The sequence below is a fragment of the Pinus tabuliformis genome, chromosome 6 (genome assembly GCF_031772625.1).
Source record: "Pinus tabuliformis cultivar Carrire ecotype Pingquan chromosome 6, CPIR1, whole genome shotgun sequence".
NCBI classification, from domain to species: domain Eukaryota; kingdom Viridiplantae; phylum Streptophyta; class Pinopsida; order Pinales; family Pinaceae; genus Pinus; species Pinus tabuliformis.
The window spans coordinates 2,031,062,745-2,031,087,062 of record NC_142292.1 but is presented as its reverse complement, the minus strand read 5'-3'; the positions used below and the strand labels follow the sequence as shown (position 1 = coordinate 2,031,087,062).

At 37.2% G+C, this 24,318-nt stretch overlaps 1 protein-coding gene across 1 annotated transcript; it reads left to right on the top strand.

The window, feature by feature from the left end:
• Nucleotides 1-3,537: 3,537 nt before the first annotated feature.
• Nucleotides 3,538-5,831, top strand: LOC149267398 (uncharacterized). The gene is made up of 2 exons (XM_089411537.1): nt 3,538-3,879; nt 5,058-5,831. Exons 1-2 carry the CDS (start codon nt 3,538-3,540, stop codon nt 5,829-5,831), a joined length of 1,116 nt encoding a protein of 371 aa, XP_089267663.1.
• Nucleotides 5,832-24,318: the final 18,487 nt, after the last annotated feature.

Here is a 24,318-nt window from a genome sequence, read left to right as displayed (position 1 = left end):
TCTGATGTATTTCAATAAAGTTTCACGTGAATCCAATGAAATACCAAGCATTAATGGTTTCCTTTTGAAATCATGAGTAAACTCCTGAACACTCTGCCCTTTACCATTCCTCAATTGCTACCAATCAATAACATCTTGATACATGTATCCTCCATGATAAAATTGTTTCCTAAGAGCTTATAAAAACATAGACCATGAAAAGATGACTTTACCTTTCCGCTTTACATCTATTTCAGTTTTACTTTCCCACGAGATTAAAGTTGTTCCACCCATTCTAAGTGTAACTAACTGAATTTTGGTTTTATCATCAGAAATGTTCTCAATATGACAATACGCTTCCTACTCCTCAATCCATTTATCTAACTTTTCACGATTCATTTCGCCATCATAAATAGGTAACTCAAATTTTACATCAAGTTTCAAAAGAGATGTTTTCTTAGGTTTCTTTTCTGTTTTAGATTCTCAACTAGAAGAAAAAGAAGATGATGATGACGATGGAGATGATGGAGGTTTATCAACGTTGCCTTTACCTTTTCCCTTCTTTGATTTCTTTGAAGAAGAAGTTGCATCTCTCGCCTTCTTATCTTCGTAAAGTTCTCCCAAGATCTACTGCATACTCAAGAATGATTCATGAAACTGTTCGTCACTCATCTTAGTTTCAAGAGTTTCACGTGCATTAGATCTTGTCATGGTTGATTTATGAGTGACTTTTCTCTTTCCAATCTCTCGATCAATCTCCTCCAGGATTCCTTCTCTATGTTACGACCTAGACCCAGTTAACATTCACTAGAAAAATTATACAAATGAAACCTACTCTAATACCAAATTATACGATATGAAATGATAATATGTTAAATTGAAGTAGAATTGATTAATGCCAACAATGAACTGAATGTTAACTTAGAGTGCTTTAACCGTGAGAATCGATTGAAAAGGGATGAATTGATGACATAATTAAAACATAAGAAACATGTAAACAAAAGTAACAAGTGGAAAAACCATTGCTATAACAGACAACAAGATTGATTACAGAGTTCGTCCCTGATGGACTATGTCTTCGGGTCCGCTTTCAAGATGGGTGTCTGCTTTATTAGGACTAAATCTGAGGAGGTCGATTACATAGAAAATTAACCAGAATGATTTAGCATGCTGGCACTCCTAGTCACCGTCACAAGAAAGCTCTCTGAATTATCTTTCCAAAGCCTATCATGTTTCCCAATTCCGACTCTCGATGCTCCTGTTACACTGAAAAAAAAAACTGCGTGTAACCTCTAGAATCTGCACACTAAATTCCAAAACCTCTCTAATGCCCTTCTTCATGACCAAAAGGTGAATTTATAGTTCTTTTTTTTTGGGTTCATTCAAGCTCTCCATTAGTAAGTTTAGGCATGAATGAACTCGGTCTAACCACTAGGGACAAGTCCGGCCTAGTCACAAGGTGGTGGCATTACTCTAAACCAATCTTAACAATTAAAACCCAAAACAACACTTTGGATAAGCACAAAACTACTGGCGGTTTGCTATTCGGGCAGAAAAAGGTGACAGAAACCATGTCAACAACTGCGTTCTAGTTGCAAGTTTCCTCCCGTCGGATGATCCTCGACGGTTCCTGCTACCAACACATTCTTCTTGTAGCATTTGGCAACCTCTGCCTAAAGTTCCAGTCCCCACGCTGTTAGCAGCTAGGATTTGTGTGACTGTGCGAATAAACTCTCTTCACATGTTATGGTTACCATTGAGGATTTAAGCAACTGCAACCATTACCTGTGCACTGTTCACATGACAGCAGTTAGTTATAAATCCTCGCGTGGTGAGGCCTTGAAACAGTTAACTTCGACGGTTAATCTGTGTCCACTCACATGGCCTCTTGTCACGATCGGCTCCCCGCGTGGTTAGGCCAACGGTTAGGGGCATTTATAAGGCAATGTAATGGTTTATGTGGTTTTGGAATTCTTTATGTGTTGTAATGTTTATTACATGACCCAAATGGGCTTTTAAAGTTAGGGTTTAGGTGTATTAGGATTTAGGACTTAGGTTTATGTATTACATCACTTTGATTTAGATAATAAAACCCATGCACACATCTTTGTCACAAAGCGACATTTGTCAACGTCACATGACAACAAACACATGTCGACAACCAAACCTGAGTAGAATTGACGACAAACACATGTCGACAACGAGGTACAAAACCATATCCTTTGAACACCATGAAAACCATACCAACCATTGACATCACCGACGAAGCTCAATATACCGGACAATGAATGTTGACGACTACCACTCGCGAAGTTGAGAAAGCTAAAGACCTCATTGATCATGATCATTTGAAGACCACTTCAACTTTGAACCACTCAAGACTCCACTCATGCTTGACTCACAAGATCCTCGTGGATGAATGGTAGTTTGGCACAATTTGCTTCATAAGATTGTTATAACTATTGTATTTTAATTTACAATCCGTTAAATGTTTGTAAAAGGGACATACACCTAAAAATCTACATACATTATTTGATATTATAAGAAATTATTACTAATTACTTGTGAGTTAATTGGCAGATGAGCCTCCTCATGGCTCGGACTTACCTTGAAGGCTTCTTAGTTGTCTAAGGTTTGTCATAGGGTTAGCTAGTAAACTATGTTTTCTTTTTTTAATCTAAAATTTTTTACCATAATTTGGTTGTCATATTTCTAGATAATTTTTAACAAAATTCAAGTTAATGCTTGAAAAGTGGAGAGACCACCAAATATTGGGGCCAAGATCCGAGACTCTAATTGGACATCTATCCTTTGAGAGTTACTATGAGTTACTATGAGTGATCATGTCACTAGAGCCTTGAACCACAATAGACAACATAACAAACCACCATAAATCACTCTAACTAAAAATTATTAACAATTTAAAGTCTTATTTTAACAAAAAAAAAAAAAAAAAACGAAAACATTTGTAACAAAGTACATATTTATTTCCAAACCAATTCATCATAAATAATAATAAAAATTTAATTTTAAAATCACATCCCAAATAATAATAATAATTTAATTTATAATAATAAACTAATTCTAAATTTAATACCCAATAAAACACTCAACCAATTTGAAACCCAATAACATCAAAACAAAACACTGCACTAAACCAACTTGTAACCCAATAACATCAAACCAGCGAAACACCAAATTGAGATCCAATAACATCGAACCAGACCAAATACCAGATCGAAACGGCACGACTGGTGGTGCCTCGTAGCGCACAATACCTCACATGGTATATGGTGGCGTCGGTTTCCGAAAATACATCCTTCCAACCTACGAGGTGGAAGCAATATATATTATTTTCATGCAGCTTTTACTTAGCCATTACGCAATCTTAGGATTCTCTCACTCGCTTTGCAGAAGAGATTTATATTGTTGTCGTTCTTGATTGGACTGTGGTCGAGTCATTGTCGTGATCTTGATTGACTGCGATTCTGGGGTTTCGTTGTGGTACAGTAGCGATCGTTGGGATGGACCTAAAGACGAGTGTGGAGGTGCAGATGGATGGTGCCTGGACGGAGGCAGTGGTTGTCGATGCATATGGTCGTGGGCGAGGGCGTCAGCGACGCACAGCGGTTGACACAAGAAGAAGATGTTCCCTATAGCCGAGTCAGACCCATTCCCCCTCAGGCACCCCACAACTACAATTACTCCATCCAAGACGCGGTTGAAGCTTCTGACAAAGGGTGCTGGTGGCCGGGCATCATCACCCAAGCTATGAGCACCAATTCTGAGCTTTTCCTTATATATTTTCCTCACAATCATATGCGGAAAACGTATCATTACTCCAAATTAAGACCTGCTAAAGAATGGCTCAAAGGAAAATGGTACCCGGTACCCTCACAGGTAACATATTTACTGTATTTTTATTATGCTTTTGGGTCTTCATGTACAATTTTTGCTATTTGGTTACTGCAATATTGGAGATTTAGTCTATTGTTTATGATCATTAGCAATACAGTTAAGGCCTTCCATAAGCGTATGTAGATGTGAATGAAGGGCTTTTTTGAAAAGATTTTTTCTGCCCATAGTAATTAGTATTTCTAAGCGGATTATTACTAGTTTATTATGCATTGAGTACATGCAGTTGCATTTAACTTAGCCAAAGCCTTCAAAAGCTCAAATTCATAGTTAAAATAGCATACATTCCAGAGTTTGCAGATAATTTTGAAATCCTTAATGTAAAGGTATTTTTCTTTCTAGTTGATATAAGACATTAATAGATAACATATGCAATTGACCATTCTTTTTTTAAAGTAGGTCTTATTATTATCCATCTAAATAAATACATAGGTAGAAATCTAAAGGAGAGTTAGATGTACTTGGTATATTGCCAATCATTATATATTTAACATATGCATTACTTCCAACATTGCCAATTAAGGTTGGTTGTGTTGCCCTAAATTATCAGTGTTTTCTATTTCCAGTTTGAGCTGGGACTCTACAAAATGATAAATATGAGTTGTACATTATTCTTGTAGCTAAATGGGCAGTTAATTGATAAATAAGTAGCTAATTGATAAATAGAGTTGTTTTTATTTACAACATTGTATATTGTTGTATACTTGACCTAGGCATTGATCCCAACATGTGCAAGTGGGATTGACGGTAGTTTTTTAAATTATAATTTCTTTTTATTTAGTGCTAGGGTTTTAGAATATAGCATAGATCTACTGGTACATTCTCCCTGTAGATTAGTTTTTTCTTGCAAATCCTCTACATGTATGAACTATGAACATCTTAAACCAGTAGGATTGCTTATACCTATTATATTGCAAATTTTTGTATATGCATTTCTCAATGCATTGCATGGAAGTAATACCAAATTCTATGGCATAGAGAAGATCAAAGTTAAATTGCTGCTTTTTTTTACCAACTAAACTACTTTGCTTAGTTTTTCTAATTCTGTGGAAAATTTCATTGATAATTTGTCTTAGTCAATTAATTAATTTGTTTAGTGAAGTTGGAGATTCTGAGTCATTGATTAATGAAATGGCTGATCTATTCTTTTCCTTTTTTTGCAGCAAACAAACAATATCATATATGAAGGAAAATATCCCAGGGCTGCAAATAGTGAGACAATTTCGATAGCATCATCTCCCTGGGATATGCAAACTAATGCACAATCTCAAAGTAAGTTTGAAAAAAAAGTTAAAAAGCACAGAACGAATTATGATGGGAAAGAAAACTGGGCAACATTAGACGTTGAAGAATGTTCTTTTCAACCAAGTAGAGATAAAGATTCAGGGAGGCCCAATACTTTCAATCACGCAAACGCAATATTGAAGAATGATGTAGCCCTATCTAGGAAGAAGAGAAATGTTGTGGAACAAAATCAGAAAGGAAATTTACTTGCTCCTCATTCGATAGGTGTTAAACGACTGAATGTTTATGATGATAGAAAGGATGGAAAGTATAGAGGCATTATAGCTACACCAGGTAATGATGTCAAAAGATTTAAAGTTACAGAGCCAACAAAATCCATGGATCAGATCTTAAAATACACCGAGACTCGTGTTGAAAGATGTACAGGGAGTGCAATACTTGGTTCTCCTAGAACTGAGCTTGACAACAAAGCTCAGAGGAATAATCCGTTGAACATGGTGGCAGAGGAAAGACTAGAAACACATGATGAAGAGTTACTGGCATATTATTGTGTGTTAAAGGCCTTTTATGCTCAGTCTCAGTGTCACTTATCCTGGGAACGTCATGATTTCTTGACCCGTCTCCGTATTGCATTGCATATTACTACCGATGAGCACGCTGACATGTTGAAAAGGGTGATTTCTCAGTCCTAATTTCTTATGTTTTTTGCATCTTGTAAAAATGTATTTTACGCAAACCGAAATATTACTAGGGCTTTCATCAAAATGCTCACTCTATTGAACAATAAAACACGATAAAATGATATTGATTTGATCTCCAATGCTCATGCAGGGCACTGCTGTACAGGAATTTATTTCTTGTGAACATCATCTCACACATAGTAATTCAAATTTGTCTTTGATCTTATTTGACAAACTGATGGTTACCCAGTGTAGCCTCAGCGACGTAACTATGGAAAGATTATCAGGGCTTTGGTGAAATTTTTTTCCCTATTGAACCATATTTCAATACGAAAATTGAGGTCTATCGAAGTGGTCTTCAAAGTTCATGGAGGGCACAAATGTACAGAGATTGACATGAATGTTAGTTCTTATATAGTATTTTTAAATTTGTGCTTATATTCTCTGCTTTGATGGAAAAGAAAATAAATGAGTGATAAAACATTTCACTTCTTCTAATTTTATAGTGAAACTGGATGATTTTGTTACCTTTGTGATACTAAAAGGGTTGAAGATGAAAAACATTTTCTCTTTGATTGTCTAACTTATGTTGGATTAGATCTAATTTTCAATATATTTGTCACACTACTAACCCTCTTGACCTTTTAAGTTAGGAAAACTATGTTGATCTTGGAATGTTTCTCTAAATGTTTCTAGGGCATGGAAATAAAATCCTAAGGAATTATGAATAATTTCTAACCTTCTTAAGATTGAATAGAACATTTGGGTTTAGTTGATATTAATCATTGCTATCATTCTTTATTAGGTTATAATATTTTGATAATGCATTTGCATGTTTAAGCAATAATCCCAATGTTATAAAAAATGGAGCATGCATCAAATCAATTAGCCCAAAACTGTGAATAAGGCTCGAACTAGAAAAATATGGAACCAAAAAACTAGTTGACCAAAAAATACGTAAATATTCATATGCATCCATATGAATCCAAACCATTATACACAAATATGCAAAGTTTCTCATATATATAGCAAGGATGCATGTAACCAAAAAAGCATTGGGTGCAATTTATCTTTGAACCAAAATTACATCAACAAAGAGGCTCTATGTAATGTCCCTTCTCAATAAATTTCTTCTAGAAGAGATCAACCATTTTTTCCATTTTAGAGCTAACATATTTTTGGGGCACCAACTTAGGGAAAGTGGTTCAAATATTAAATTTGGTGGAATGTGGATTCACTCCTCAAGGAATACACACCTATTGGGAGAAAATTTAATTTTGTAAAGGCTGGTCCAAATATTTGGCAGGATCCACAAGGAAAAGTAAGGTAGAAATTATAAATATAAGGTTGGGGGCAGCAATTGCCATCTTTTGATAATTTGACATTTACACATTGGTGCTCAAGTTGTTCATCTCACAAGTGTTGTCTAGCACAGAGGTCCCCAAGGGGAGAACTCACTTTTCTTTAGGTGGACTTCAAGTGCCACAGTAGGGAGGTAAATTTGCTGCTACATTTGAAGGGAGGCTTGAGGAATTTTGGGAGGACCTTTCAGGAATTACCCTCAACTAATTCATGCTCCAAGGACGATGTAGTATAACCTTCTTGTGCTTATAAGAACCTCTCACTCCAAAGCTTATAAATATATGAACAAGCTTATGTTGACAATTGTGGAATTAAGTACTTGAAACAGGTGTACATCTTTGTTTGTTTTTAGCTCTTTAAGTGCTTTAAGTTGATTTGTTTCTACTAATATTAGACACACATAACAGCAATATAATTTAGCAAATAATCATCAACACATAACATCAAATTTAATCTAGGATTTCACCCTAATATCATGGGCTATGTCTCCTTGAGCTTCTGTCAATTTGACTTGGCTCTTTGGGATTATGGCTTCAATTCTTTTACAAGTTCCACACTCAACTCCAACTGTTATTGACTGAACCAATGGGCTTAGAAAACCATCTATATCCTTGTCATGGATGTCATCATTCTACAAACGGATCTAAGATCCCTTAGACTTGATTCCTTCAATAGGTGCACTGAGCTTCCATGAGCTCCTTGATTCCTTCAATGGGTGCACTCATCTTCCATGAGCTCCTTGATGGCGCAAACTCCTTTCAAATTCTTCAACTATCTTTGAAACCCATTCTGTTGTCTCAAGCACATATCATACATCAACAATAGACCATTCATTTGCTCGAAATGAACACTGCATCCCCCATCTAAGTCTTCCTCCACGGATGGCACTCGGCTCCCTCAAACTTTCCTGTAGAATATAAACCTTTATAAGTCTTCATATGCTTCTGCAAACCCTTGCAATGGATTAACCCTTGCAATGGATTAAGAAGGCGCATTACAGTTAGGAATGACTATTGACTCGCTAACGCGTGGTGTTCATGAGCTCCAAAATCTCAGTGGATGAAAATCTCCTTGAAGATGGCTTCTTCAGCCTCTATAGACTATTCCATTGGCTTCAGAAGGCCTCAATTATCCTATCTAGCCTCTTCATTCACTCTCTTAGGTCGAAAATCACTCTCAAGTGCATTTAATGAGTAACTCCTAGTGATCCTCCACTAAATTTGGTAACTGCAGTTAATTGTAACTAATTTGGCATAACCACCCCTTTTTAGTGCTCCTCAATGCATGACCATTGGGGCTAACTATAACTATCAGTGTTTGGCGTGTATGTGATAGGTACTACACTTGGGGGTTAGGGATAATGTTAGGCTAGCGGTTTGTTGGTAGTCAACACACAAACGGCATGTGGTTAATTTCAATCTGCGGACATGTGACCCCTTTTGGGGACTGGTGGTGGTCCTCACCCCCAAACTGCAATCCGTTAAACCTTAAATAAAGAATTTTACTCGAGTTTGTTAAGAACCATGGTAGTGGAGTCATTAGCGCGTGTTCAGGTCTTGCGAAAGGTCATGGTTCAATCCCTCCGGACCCCAAACATAATTTTACATGACCATTCGAGGGCCATGAGGCAGCCTCTGGGCTTTCCACATGTTAGCTCCTAATTGGTCACCCAAAAGGAATATTCTGGGAAATATTTCGAGTATTCCTTGGAATATTCTTCTTTTTGTTATTTCCCAAAAATCAATTATTCTTGGAAATTGCACTTTATTGAACTCTTCAAATGGCGATAACTTCTCCATACGATGTGAGTTTTTCGAACTATTCATGGTGTTGGAATTAATAAGATGAGATCTATCCAGTCACTCACGTTCGATACTCTTTCAAACACTTTGAATTTTGATCTATCACTAAAGACCTGGATCAATATGTAATCACTCCTCCCCATTGGGAATCTTTTGGACCCCAAAAAATGGATACACTAATCTGAAGAGTAGATGAGAGTAGAGTACCCTCTTCTTTCAACCTTCATACACTTTCTTGCATGGCAGGTGGCTTTGAATAAAATCTCGAAGGTACTCGACGCTTCCCTTTGTGGATGCACTTGTCCTTCGGTTAAGAATTGTCTTCCTTGAACTCATTTAGAATTTACAAAAGGTAGCTAAGCATCACTTCCAAACCACTTCCATGATGACCTTTGCTACTACAAATCTTCCTCAGCAGACGATGTCAAAATACAAGAAAAGAACTTGACAACATGAATACTTGCTCCATCAAAAGAAACAAATTTCACATCATGTGAATCATCATCATGTCTTTGCATCTTGTGTACAAATGATCGACTAAATCCCAAGCTAAAAAAACGCATTTTCAAACATTTGACCCTTCAAGTCAAGCATGTACAAAAAGAATTTTAATGATTCTTTTACAAAGATAAAACACTTCATCATTATCTCCCTTTTACAATCTTAGAGACCATATCAACTCTTCCAAGTCAACATGAAATTACATGCATGTTTAAACAAAACAATATGATGTTCGATAGCTCTCCATCAAGTCAATTAGATACATGTTCAAATACAAGGAAATCATCAACATGCCTATGTTCATACATTCCATCCTTATGAATGTATTTGATTATTCAACTTTCTCTAAGGCACAATCATAAGTACAAGATCCTCGATCGCATGTATATGTACTTTCAAAGCTGAAATAAATACAATTTTGCTGCAATAAAGTGAGTTTACATACTCAAATTTTCCATCCTACAACTTGCAAACCATTAGCAAAGAAATGCAAATAGATGTGACAAATTTCTTTTCACATCAAAAGAAAACATGTAACTTTAATTGGATAAGAACTCTAACCATTTCTTACCAATCCACACCAAAGGTGCTTCCCTTAACTGCACATCGACATCAACATGTGGATCATCCTGAATCACATCGATTATGGAAACTTCCTTTCCATTCTTACCATACTCTTTCTCCACTTTCTTCAAATTTCAAGGAAGCATTGTTGGATTCAGAGTCCAATACCTTTCAGAAATATGTCCTTGCTTATGGCAATAAGAAAAACACATGTTCATCTTCTTGACAACATAATTTTCCTTCTCCAATGGACCTTTAGATTCTTGCCTTCTTTCCTTCCAAAGTTTCTTGTATGTGGTCATTCTCTTCCAACATCTAGAAACACTATGGTCATTCTCTTTCACCTTCATTACATTGATGAGGAGGTGAATCAAATGAAGAAGTAGCTCCCTTTGGAACACCATCAATCCCTTCAATGCTTTTAGAGCTTTCAAAACTTTTTGGTTCAAGTGTATGTTTATGTAAATCTTCTTCCTACAAATGATGTTTCAAACAATTGCATTCCCCAAGAATACAATCTTTACAAACTTGAGGTAGAGAACCTGAAATGAAACTCCTTCTAGGAACTATTTTAATTGCCTTCATGACTTCTTTGGAACTCTTTCCATAAGATTGTCCATAGGCAAGACCCAAATACTTAGGTATTTCCTCAGCCATTATTGGCTCAACAATACCTTTTGCGTGTTTGCCCAATCCTTTTCCTTCATTGCATATTTTGGACACTATCTTGGACCCTATGCCTCTTGTATTTTTTTCAAAAGAATGAACATAAAAATTCTTAGAGGAAATTGAAGACAAAATAGAATTGATTACCTCTTCTTCAAGCTGATACTTGACTAAGGCTCTTTTGGCAGCAAGGAGCTGGTCTCCAACTCATGCATCTTTTCCAAATCCATATTCACAATATGAAGTTGTCTCTCCATTTCCTGCAATTTTTCAAAAAGCAACTACTTCTCTTTCTCCATGGAATTCAACTACTCTCGAATTTCGGTACTCATTTCTCTCACCATATCCATCATGGTGAACAAATCTTGCTTCAAGTCTTCATCAAAGAATTTTGTGAAAGAGGAGGTTTTAAAAACTCATTTGTAGAAGTTGTCATTATCAAAATGAACAAAAGCACTTCAACAAAATTCACAAAGATTTCAAAGAACTAATGACAAATTTCTGAACTAAATGGCAGTAGAATCAAATTCTTATTAAGGAGCCTTTTACAAACAAACCCTCTTATGCTTCAAGGATTTTCTTGAGGTACTTGGGGTAAGGAGAATGCCTTTAGCCCTTATTCCTTATTGTCCTCTCCTGGACTTAGCTTATCAATATCTTTCCCTTCACCTTTGAAAACTCAAACAATAGTCAGTTTACAAACAATCAAACAATAGAATTTGACTATTTGAACACGTGTCAAGTCAAACAAATAAATAGATTGCTCTATCAATCAAGCATCCTACTTTGATACCACCTCATCTGAAATGAGGGTTTAACAACTTGTTATGCTTACAAGAACCTCTCACTCCAAAGCTTATAAATATATGATCTAGATTATGTTGACAATTTCATAATTAAGTACTTGAAACATGTGTATGTCTTTGTTTGTTTTTAATTGTTTAAGTGCTTTCAATTGATTTCTTTCTGCTGATACTAGACACACATAACAACCATATAATTCAGCAAATAAGCATCAACACATAACAACAAATTTAATCTAGGATTTCACCCGAATATTGTGGGCTATGTCTCCTTGAGCTTTTGTCAATTTGACTTGGCTCTTTGGGATTATGGCTTCAATTCTTTTACAAGTTCCACACTCAACTCCAATGGTTATTGATTGAACCAATGGGCTTAGAAAACCATCTAGATCCCTATCATGGTTTTCATCATTCTGCAAATAGATCTAAGATCCCTTAGACTTGATTCCTTCAATGAGTGCACTGAGATTCCCCGAGCTTCTTGATGGCAGAAACTCCTTCAGAATTCTTCAACTGTCTCTAAAATCTATTATGTGGTCTCCAGCACATATCAAACATCAAAAATAGACTATTCATTTGCTTAGAATGAACATTGCATCTGAGATCTAAGCCTTCCTCCACCATAGAAAATTTTAGGGGCGAATGTTCTCCCTTTGGCGAAATTAAGGGGTTTTAAACTTTTAGTGGGTGAATATTGTTAAGTTATGTTATGTTCTATGATTATAACAGTTTACTTCTTTTTCTTATTATATTCCACCGATTAGCAATCACATGTACATAAACTAAAGTGCAGATAGAACATTAAACGATCGACAGAAAACAAGCCAAGACAAGAGACACAAGATGTGGCGGCTAGCCAGGGACAAACCCCACAATGTGTGGGGAAACCCTGATCAAATCTTCTTTTATCTTCAATGATTCAGCAAAGAGAAATAGTACAATAAATCTGATTCATATCAGCAGTAGCAAACCCTAGATCAGTAGCATCAGCGTTAACGGCTTCATTATAAAACTACGGCAGACCATATCTCACAAACCGACAGTCAGATTGACTTCATTCAACCACCAAAAGTTTCGGATTCCAGAGGAGGTTCAGATGAACCTACAACGCAGTTCAGATGAGGATATCTTCTAGGCCACGCAATTCAATCTTTGCTTCTGTAGTTGCAGCTTCAGTTTCAGCAGTTTCCGGCTTCAAACTAGGGCAGTTGATATCTTGCAAACCGTTCGTCGGATTGACTTCATTCCACCACCAAAAGTTGCGGCTTTCAGAGGAGGTTCAGATGAACCTACAACGTAGTTCCAAAGAGGAGATATTCTAGGCCATGCAAGTCAATCTTTACTTCTACAGTTGCAGCTTCAAATGCAACACCTTCCGGCTTCACATGTGTGAGAGAGAGAGAGACCCATTTCAGCGCAGTAGAGAAGAGACTCATATCTGTGCAGTAGAGAGAGAGAGAGATGTGATGAGATGAGTGAGTCTAAATGAGGAAAAGTCTTCTTATATTTATACATAATTGGTGGGTGAATAGATGCGATTGTTTGGCTTCTGAGCCTACATGAGTTGTAGGTCGGCTTGATAATAATTCCATAATCAAAGTAAATTCATATCTCCATGAATACTTATCGGAATTGGATGATCTTTATATCAATCCTACACCTCTCGACGAGAGGAATCTAATAAAAATATTATTAGCCATGAATAAGATGACCCACATAAAGTTTTTCCTTGGTTTCCAATTTTAACACTCCCTCTCAACCATGGAGAACTTCATCTGCAATCTGTCTATCGGTCATTACTATTCATCCATCAAATGCACTGCCTTGTACAGCCTGACCCTTGCCCTCCTCTGCTTTATTTTTCCTGTTCTGCTTTGTCTTGGTCTGCCCTGCACTGATCTGTACTGTTTTGTTCTGTTCTGCTCTGCTCTTGTCTGAATTATGAAGAAGAAGAAATGATCGAGGATGTATCATACTGACTCAAAGTCAGTGTCAGAGTATGTACCACTGGTCCCAGACCAGTCTCAACCAAACCAAATTCAGCGTCATAGTGAGTACAACTCCAATGGTCCCAGACCAATATCATCCTCCACTGACTCAAAGTTAGTCTCACAGTATGTACCATTGATCCCAGACCAGTCTCAACCGACACGAAGTCAGCGTCATAGTATGGTACAACTCCTACCACTGGTCCTAGACCAGTATCATTGATCCCAGATCAATGGAGGTCATCCTAGCGTAGGGAGTACGGTAGTTACAACGATGCGTCCATTGGTACTACTATGGTCCCTAACTTCATTTCCATGCTCATTGATCAGATGAGAGGTACTTCCCATGAGTCCCAGACTACATGGGTAGGATGCCTCGACAGGAGAACTAATCAATCCTGTTCTCACAGGAGAGCACATCAATCCTGCTACAATTGCCATGGAGAACACATCAATCCAGGCCTCACAGGAGAACACACCAATCCTGCTACAATTTCCATGGAGAACACATCAATCCAGGCTGCCATGGAGAACACATCAATCTAGGCCTCATAGGAGAACACATCAATCCTGCTACAATGTCGCCACGGGGTGTACATGTATACCACCAGGGGATAGTGAATAATCCTATGGTCATATGCTGCTCCAAGAAGCACCCCGCACCCCCTTGGATCTCTTAGAGCTCAATGCATCATACATGACCCTCATTGGAGGGTCTTTGAACAACTCCAAGTTGTTCAGAGAAAGTCAGAAATTTTACTTTCCCAAGGGGTTTTGTCAGAATGTCGGCGACCTGTTCATTTGTACCAATATGATGGAGCGTTATAGCTCCCCGTTGCACCATATCTCAAATATAATGGTATCTGATATCAATATGCTTGGAGCGATCATGGAATACGGGATTCTCTGACAAACAAATCCCACTTTGGTTGTCACAAAGGATCACAGTGGTATCCAATGTTAACTTAAAGTGCTTTAACCATGACAATCGATTGAAAAGGAATGAATTGATGACATAATTAAAACATAAGAAACATGTAAACAAAATTAATAAGCGGTAAAAGCAGAGCGATACCAGACAACAAGGTTGATTACAAAGTTTGTCCCTGATGGACTACGTCTCCGGGTCTGCTTTCAAGATGGATGTTTGCTTTATTAGAATTGAATCTGAGCAGGTCAATTAATGGGTAAGGTTTTGGATGATTCAGTGTCTCTAAACTGAAATTGATAACTAAATATTCATATATTAAATTTTCGTGTGATCTACTGTCAAACATTGTATCTATCTTTGTGTGCTTAGAAGTTACCCTTCTTTGAAATATTTCAACTCATTCATCCTCATTTGAAGGATTTGTGTTTGATGAATATGCAGTAGTATTAGAAATTAAACCAGTGTGAGAAGTTTTACTTGTCGAAACTATGGCAGTTATCCTCCTTTCATCACGTGAATTGGAGCCTAGATCTTGTTGGATTGTTGCATTTGCTTTCTTTTCATCCTTCTCCTTAAGGAACTTCTTTTGCTTAAGTTCAGGATGAAGTTTCCAACATCTAGATTCATCACGACTGATTCTCTCGCAATGGGTACAAGTAGGTATTTCCTTCTAAGATGTCGCTCATTTCTTTCTCTTCGAATTGTTCTTCCCCTTACTGTCATTGGAATCCTTGATTTCCAACTCTTTGGATGATTGTGGTGAACACTTGAATGGTTTGCCACCGTACGGCTTGAAAACACACTTCATCAAAATCATAAGGATTAATCATCAATAATGTATGTTGCAAATATGAATGTAAATTTCTGATGTATTTCAATAAAGTTTCACGTGAATCCAATGAAATACCAAGCATTAATGGTTTCCTTTTGAAATCATGAGTAAACTCCTGAACACTCTGCCCTTTACCATTCCTCAATTGCTACCAATCAATAACATCTTGATACATGTATCCTCCATGATAAAATTGTTTCCTAAGAGCTTATAAAAACTTAGACCATGAAAAGATGACTTTACCTTTCCGCTTTACATCTATTTCAGTTTTACTTTCCCACGAGATTAAAGTTGTTCCACCCATTCTAAGTGTAACTAACTGAATTTTGGTTTTATCATCAGAAATGTTCTCAATATGACAATACGCTTCCTACTCCTTAATCCATTTATCTAACTTTTCACGATTCATTTCGCCATCATAAATAGGTAACTCAAATTTTACATCAAGTTTCAAAAGAGATGTTTTCTTAGGTTTCTTTTCTGTTTTAGATTCTCAACTAGAAGAAAAAGAAGATGATGATGACGATGGAGATGATGGAGGTTTATCAACGTTGCCTTTACCTTTTCCCTTCTTTGATTTCTTTGAAGAAGAAGTTGCATCTCTCGCCTTCTTATCTTCGTAAAGTTCTCCCAACATCTACTGCATACTCAAGAATGATTCATGAAACTGTTCGTCACTCATCTTAGTTTCAAGAGTTTCACATGCATTAGATCTTGTCATGGTTGATTTATGAGTGACTTTTCTCTTTCCAATCTCTCAATCAATCTCCTCCAGGATTCCTTCTCTATGTTACGACCTAGACCCAGTTAACATTCACTAGAAAATTTATACAAATGAAACCTACTCTAATACCAAATTATACGATATGAAATGATAATATGTTAAATTGAAGTAGAATTGATTAATGCCAACAATGAACTGAATGTTAACTTAGAGTGCTTTAACCGTGAGAATCGATTGAAAAGGGATGAATTGATGACATAATTAAAACATAAGAAACATGTAAACAAAAGTAATAAGTGGAAAAACCATTGCTATAACAGACAACAAGATTGATTACAGAGTTCGTCCCTGATGGACTATGTCTTCGGGTCCGCTTTCAAGATGGGTGTCTGCTTTATTAGGACTAAATCTGAGGAGGTCGATTACATAGAAAATTAACCAGAATGATTTAGCATGTTGGCACTCCTAGTCACCGTCACAAGAAAGCTCTCTGAATTATCTTTCCAATGCCTATCATGTTTCCCAATTCCGACTCTCGATGCTCCTGTTACACTGAAAAAAAAAAACTACGTGTAACCTCTAGAATCTGCACACTAAATTCCAAAACCTCTCTAATGCCCTTTTTCATGACCAAAAGGTGAATTTATAGTTCTTTTTTTTTGGGTTCATTCAAGCTCTCCATTGGTAAGTTTAGGCATGAATGAACTCGGTCTAACCACTAGGGACAAGTCAGGCCTAGTCACAAGGTGGTGGCATTACTCTAAACCAATCTTAACAATTAAAACCCAAAACAACACTTTGGATAAGCACAAAACTACTGGCGATTTTCTATTCGGGCAGAAAAAGGTGACAGAAACCATGTCAACAACTGCGTTCTAGTTGCAAGTTTCCTCCCGTCGGATGATCCTCGACGGTTCCTGCTACCAACACATTCTTCTTGTAGCATTTGGCAACCTCTGCCTAAAGTTCCAGTCCGCACGCTGTTAGGAGCTACGATTTGTGTGACTGTGCGAATAAACTCTCTTCACATGTTATGGTTACCATTGAGGATTTAAGCAACTGCAACCATTACCTGTGCACTGTTCACATGACAGCAGTTAGTTATAAATCCTCGCATGGTGAGGCCTTGATACAGTTAACTTCGACGTTTAATCTGTGTCCACTCACATGGCCTCTTGTCACGATCGGCTCCCCGCGTGGTTAGGCCAACGGTTAGGGGCATTTATAAGGCAATGTAATGGTTTATGTGGTTTTGGAATTCTTTATGTGTTGTAATGTTTATTACATGACCCAAATGGGCTTTTAAAGTTAGGGTTTAGGTGTATTAGGATTTAGGACTTAGGTTTATGTATTACATCACTTTGATTTAGATAATAAAACCCATGCACACATCTTTGTCACAAAGCGACATTTGTCAACATCACATGACAACAAACACATGTCGACAACCAAACCTTAGTAGAATTGACGACAAACACATGTCGACAACGAGGTACAAAACCATATCCTTTGAACACCATGAAAACCATACCAACCATTGACATCACCGACGAAGCTCAATATACCGGACAATGAATGTTGACGACTACCACTCGCGAAGTTGAGAAAGCTAAAGACCTCATTGATCATGATCATTTGAAGACCACTTCAACTTTGAACCACTCAAGACTCCACTCATGCTTGACTCACAAGATCCTCGTGGATGAATGGTAGTTTGGCACAATTTGCTTCATAAGATTGTTATAACTATTGTATTTTAATTTACAATCCGTTAAATGTTTGTAAAAGGGACATACACCTAAAAATCTACATACATTATTTGATATTATAAGAAATTATTACTAATTACTTGTGAGTTAATTGGCAGATGAGCCTCCTCATGGCTCGGACTTACCTTGAAGGCTTCTTAGTTGTCTAAGGTTTGTCATAGGGTTAGCTAGTAAACTATGTTTTCTTTTTTTAATCTAAAATTTTTTACCATAATTTGGTTGTCATATTTCTAGATAATTTTTAACAAAATTCAAGTTAATGCTTGAAAAGTGGAGAGACCACCAAATATTGGGGCCAAGATCCGAGACTCTAATTGGACATCTATCCTTTGAGAGTTACTATGAGTTACTATGAGTGATCATGTCACTAGAGCCTTGAACCACAATAGACAACATAACAAACCACCATAAATCACTCTAACTAAAAATTATTAACAATTTAAAGTCTTATTTTAACAAAAAAAAAAAAAAAAAAACAAAAACATTTGTAACAAAGTACATATTTATTTCCAAACCAATTCATCATAAATAATAATAAAAATTTAATTTTAAAATCACATCCCAAATAATAATAATAATTTAATTTATAATAATAAACTAATTCTAAATTTAATACCCAATAAAACACTCAACCAATTTGAAACCCAATAACATCACAACAAAACACTGCACTAAACCAACTTGTAACCGAATAACATCAAACCAGCGAAACACCAAATTGAGATCCAATAACATCGAACCAGACCAAATACCAGATCGAAACGGCGCGACTGGTGGTGCCTCGTAGCGCACAATACCTCACATGGTATATGGTGGCGTCGGTTTCCGAAAATACATCCTTCCAACCTACGAGGTGGAAGCAATATATATTATTTTCATGCAGCTTTTACTTAGCCATTACGCAATCTTAGGATTCTCTCACTCACTTTGCAGAAGAGATTTATATTGTTGTCGTTCTTGATTGGACTGTGGTCGAGTCATTGTCGTGATCTTGATTGACTGCGATTCTGGGGTTTCGTTGTGGTACAGTAGCGATCGTTGGGATGGACCTAAAGACGAGTGTGGAGGTGCAGATGGATGGTGCCTGGACGGAGGCAGTGGTTGTCGATGCATATGGTCGTGGGCGAGGGCGTCAGCGACGTACAGCGATTGACACAAGAAGATGTTCCCTGATGTTCCCTATAGCCGAGTCAGACCCATTCCCCCTCAGGCACCCCACAACTACAATTACTCCATCCAAGACGCGGTTGAAGCTTCTGACAAAGGGTGCTGGTGGCCGGGCATCATCACCCAAGCTATGAGCACCAATTCTGAGCTTTTCCTTATATATTTTCCTCACAATCATATACGGAAAACGTATCATTACTCCAAATTAAGACCTGCTCAAGAATGGCTCAAAGGAAAATGGTACCCGGTACCCTCACAGGTAACATATTTACTGTATTTTTATTATGCTTTTGGGTCTTCATGTACAATTTTTGCTATTTGGTTACTGCAATATTGGAGATTTAGTCTATTGTTTAGGATCATTAGCAATACAGTTAAGGCCTTCCATAAGTGTATGTAGATGTGAATGAAGGGCTTTTTTGAAAAGATTTTTTCTGCCCATAGTAATTAGTATTTCTAAGCGGATTATTACTAGTTTATTATGCATTGAGTACATGCAGTTGCATTTAACTTAGCCAAAGCCTTCAAAAGCTCAAATTCATAGTTAAAATAGCATACATTCCAGAGTTTAATTTTGAAATCCTTAATGTAAAGGTATTTTTCTTTCTAGTTGATATAAGACATTAATAGATAACATATGCAATTGACCATTCTTTTTTTAAAGTAGGTCTTATTATTATCCATCTAAATAAATACATAGGTAGAAATCTAAAGGAGAGTTAGATGTACTTGGTATATTGCCAATCATTATATATTTAACATATGCATTACTTCCAACATTGCCAATTAAGGTTGGTTGTGTTGCCCTAAATTATCAGTGTTTTCTATTTCCAGTTTGAGCTGGGACTCTACAAAATGATAAATATGAGTTGTACATTATTCTTGTAGCTAAATGGGCAGTTAATTGATAAATAAGTAGCTAATTGATAAATAGAGTTGTTTTTACTTACAACATTGTATATTGTTGTATACTTGACCTAGGCATTGATACCAACATGTGCAAGTGGGATTGACGGTAGTTTTTTAAATTATAATTTCTTTTTATTTAGTGCTAGGGTTTTAGAATATAGCATAGATCTACTGGTACATTCTCCCTGTAGATTAGTTTTTTCTTGCAAATCCTCTACATGTATGAACTATGAACATCTTAAACCAGTAGGATTGCTTATACCTATTATATTGCAAATTTTTGTATATGCATTTCTCAATGCATTGCATGGAAGTAATACCAAATTCTATGGCATAGAGAAGATCAAAGTTAAATTGCTGCTTTTTTTTACCAACTAAACTACTTTGCTTAGTTTTTCTAATTCTGTGGAAAATTTCATTGATAATTTGTCTTAGTCAATTAATTAATTTTTTTAGTGAAGTTGGAGATTCTGTGAGTCATTGATTAATGAAATGGCTGATCTATTCTTTTCCTTTTTTTGCAGCAAACAAACAATATCATATATGAAGGAAAATATCCCAGGGCTGCAAATAGTGAGACAATTTCGATAGCATCATCTCCCTGGGATATGCAAACTAATGCACAATCTCAAAGTAAGTTTGAAAAAAAATTTAAAAAGCACAGAACGAATTATGATGGGAAAGAAAACTGGGCAACATTAGACGTTGAAGAATGTTCTTTTCAACCAAGTAGAGATAAAGATTCAGGGAGGCCCAATACTTTCAATCACGCAAACTCAATATTGAAGAATGATGTAGCCCTATCTAGGAAGAAGAGAAATGTTGTGGAACAAAATCAGAAAGGAAATTTACTTGCTCCTCATTCGATAGGTGTTAAACGACTGAATGTTTATGATGATAGAAAGGATGGAAAGTATAGAGGCATTATAGCTACACCAGGTAATGATGTCAAAAGATTTAAAGTTACAGAGCCAACAAAATCCATGGATCAGATCTTAAAATACACCGAGACTCGTGTTGAAAGATGTACAGGGAATGCAATACTTGGTTCTCCTAGAACTGAGCTTGACAACAAAGCTCAGAGGAATAATCCGTTGAACATGGTGGCAGAGGAAAGACTAGAAACACATGATGAAGAGTTAATGGCATATTATTGTGTGTTAAAGGCCTTTTATGCTCACTCTCACTGTCACTTATCCTGGGAACGTCATGATTTCTTGACCCGTCTCCGTATTGCATTGCATATTACTACCGATGAGCACGCTGACATGTTGAAAAGGGTGATTTCTCAGTCCTAATTTCTTATGTTTTTTTGCATCTTGTAAAAATGTATTTTAGGCAAACCGAAATATTTGTTGAAAGTATAATTTCAACTGTGCAACAGTTGAGCCATGCGGTAGCATGAGGACAATAAATTGGGCGTAGTCGGCATATCGGCGGGTTGGAGCATCGGAGGCGGGCAGCGACAGCGATATGAAATATCGCCGATATCGCATCGGCGAAGTCCCAGCAGAGGACTTACAAAGTGGTTTTGTTTTTGTGCGATCGCCGATATCGCATCGGCACATCGCTATCGGCAATATCATAGGGTCGGGGCTTTTAACATGAGTAATGTTGCGATGCGACGGAGCGGACCCGACAACATTACAAATAGTCTTTGATAAACTTCAAGTCCGCGCTCAGACCATTTTCAATGTATTTTATATATGCTTTCAAATATATGGAGAAACAAAGAATTGGCGCGGAGGCAGTAAAAGTGAGCATGGAACAGTACAGCATAGTAGTCAGAAGCTTTCAATTTATAGTATGGCCAAGAAGGAACCAGGTTAAGTGAGCATGGAACAGTACAGCATAGTAGTCAGAAGCTTTCAATTTATAGTATGGCCAAGAAGGAACCAGGTTGCGTTCAACCTCCTGCACATTGATTTTCCAGCAACCACAGTTAATGCTCAATTCAGCCAAGGACGAGAAGTACAACCTCGAGTAGTTCCCAGTATGGGACTCCATTTTTGTTCATTAAAAAACTATTTAGATTTTGTATGTAAGTTAGGTGTGTGCAGCAAAAAAGTGGCGTGAATGTTTTACGCACTAGCGTAGATTGTAAAGTAGTGTGTTTTTGTAAATCCCTCTGAGCAGAAGAGGAAGAATATCATATCAGACATTTCATTTTTTTTGATTCCTGCTTATGCATGATATACTCTGTTTTCAGAAACAATTTAAAAAAAAATTCCACTGTGTTAAAGATCCTGTGTGTGAAGAACAGATCATTGTTCTCTGTTCTATGATTTTATATTGTGTTTTTGGGATTTTGACAGAAAAATCTCTAACAGTGGTATCAGAGCCAGGTTCAGGCTCTTTAAAGAAGTTAAAGAAGCTGAAGGGAGAAGGTTGTTGCTGCAGCAAAACTTCTCAGGCAGACAGAAGACTCAGACAGCGAAGGATTCAGGTATTCCCCAAAAGCATTTCTCTTATTATTGCTGAAGACAGTCAGTCTTTTTAAAAAAAAATCACAGTCAAAGATTTAAAACCATAGTTCAAGATGCAAGGAATGGCAAGCACAAGCATGGGTATGTTCAACACCCAGCTCCCACACTTTAATGGGAAGAACTATGACTACTGGTCTATAACCATGAGAGCTTTGTTCATCTCTCAAGATATATGGGAACTAGTAGAATATGGGTTTGAGGAACCAGCAGATGAAACTGAGTTCAATGCATTAACTTAGGGAGAGAAGGATCAACTTAAGCTCAATAGGAAGAAGGATGCAAAGGCCATTGTCTTGTTGTATCAAGCAGTGGACCAGAGTATATTCCCAAGGATAGCAGCAGCTACAACATCACATGAAGCATGGCAAACTCTCAAGACAGCCTATCAAGGCATGGAGAGAGTGAAGACAGGAAAATTGCGAATGCTGAGAAAGGATTTTGAAAACTTGAACATGAAGGAGTCAGACAACATTGAATCATTCTTCACTCATGTGATTGGAGTAATCACACAAATGAGAACTCATGGAGAAACAATTGAAGATAGAAGAATAGTGGAGAAAATATTGAGGGTCTTACCCTCAAGGTTTGATGCCATAGTCACCACCATTGAAGAGACAAAGGATCTCTCAAAATATTCAGTTGATGAGCTACATGCATCACTGATAACTCATGAGCAGAGGTTGAGTAGGAATGAAAACTCATCCCTTGAGCAAGCCTTCAAGACCCAGATGTCCTTTGGAAGAGGAAGAGGTCAAGGAAGAGGAAACCGAAGAGGAAGAGGCAGAAGCTAGAACAGAGGTGGAAGGAACAGCCCAGCAAATGCACAAGGAAGAGGCAGCAATCCAAGTCAGAGCCAAGGCCAAGGCAGCAGCCAACAAGGAGGACAACATCATGCTCAAGGACAGAGGTATGAAAAATCCAATGTCCAATGCTATTATTGTAAAAAATATGGGCATTATGCCAGTGAATGTAGGAAGAAGCAGCATGATATGAACAATAGAGAAAATGCAAATGTCACTAGAGAAAACAACAGTCAAAATAATGTATTGTTAGCTTGTAACATGGCTGAAACAAACAGTGAAGACATATGGTTCTTAGACTCAGGTTGCAGCAACCATATGACAGGGAACATAGCTTTCTTTTCTGCCCTAGATAAAAATGTGAAATCAGAAGTCACACTAGGAACTGATAGCAAAGTCTCTGTTATGGGAAAAGGAGAGGTAAAAATATTTACAAAGCAAGGAGAAAGGAAAACCATAGCAGATGTCTACTTTGTCCCTGGAATGAGATGTAACCTCTTGAGTATTGGACAACTTGTCCATAAGGGGTACAATGTTTTCTTTAAAAATGATGTATGCACCATTATGGATATAGCACCCAGCCAACGATGCATTGCTGAGGTAAGAATGACAAGGAACAGGATGTTCCCTCTTCGAATCAGGGCAGATTTGGAAAACAAAGGAGAAATTGCAGCAGTCACCCAAGAGGCCTTCCAAAGCGTGCCAAACGATGAAAATTGGTTATGGCACTTGAGATTCGGGCATCTAAATTTTGGAGGTCTAAACTTATTGAGCAGAAAAGGAATGGTAAGAGGATTACCATTGATAGAGAAACCGGACAGCCTATGTGAAGGCTGCATTTTGGGAAAACAACACAGAGAAAGTTTTCCATCAGGGAAAAGCATAAGGGCAAAGGCACCCTTAGAGATTATCCACTCAGATTTGTGTGGACCAATGCAAGCTCCATCATTAGCAGGCAGCCTATATTTCTTGACATTCATTGATGATTTTACAAGAAAGACTTGGATATATTTCCTTAAAAGCAAAAGTGAAGTGTTTGAGAAATTCCAAAATTTCAAAGCATTTGTGGAGAACCAAAGCGGGCTGCATATAAAAGTTTTGAGAACTGATAGAGGAGGTGAGTATATCTCCAATGAATTCCTAAAGTTTTGTAGAGAAAATGGAATTCATAAACAATTTACAGCTAGGTACACCC

Coding starts and splice junctions, on each gene's coding strand:
- LOC149267398 (XM_089411537.1), top strand. CDS start 3,538: ATGGTGCCTGGACGGAGGCAGTGGTTGTCGATGCATATGGTCGTGGGC. Junction 3,880..5,057: donor GGTACCCGGTACCCTCACAG/GTAACATATTTA, acceptor CTTTTTTTGCAG/CAAACAAACAATATCATATA.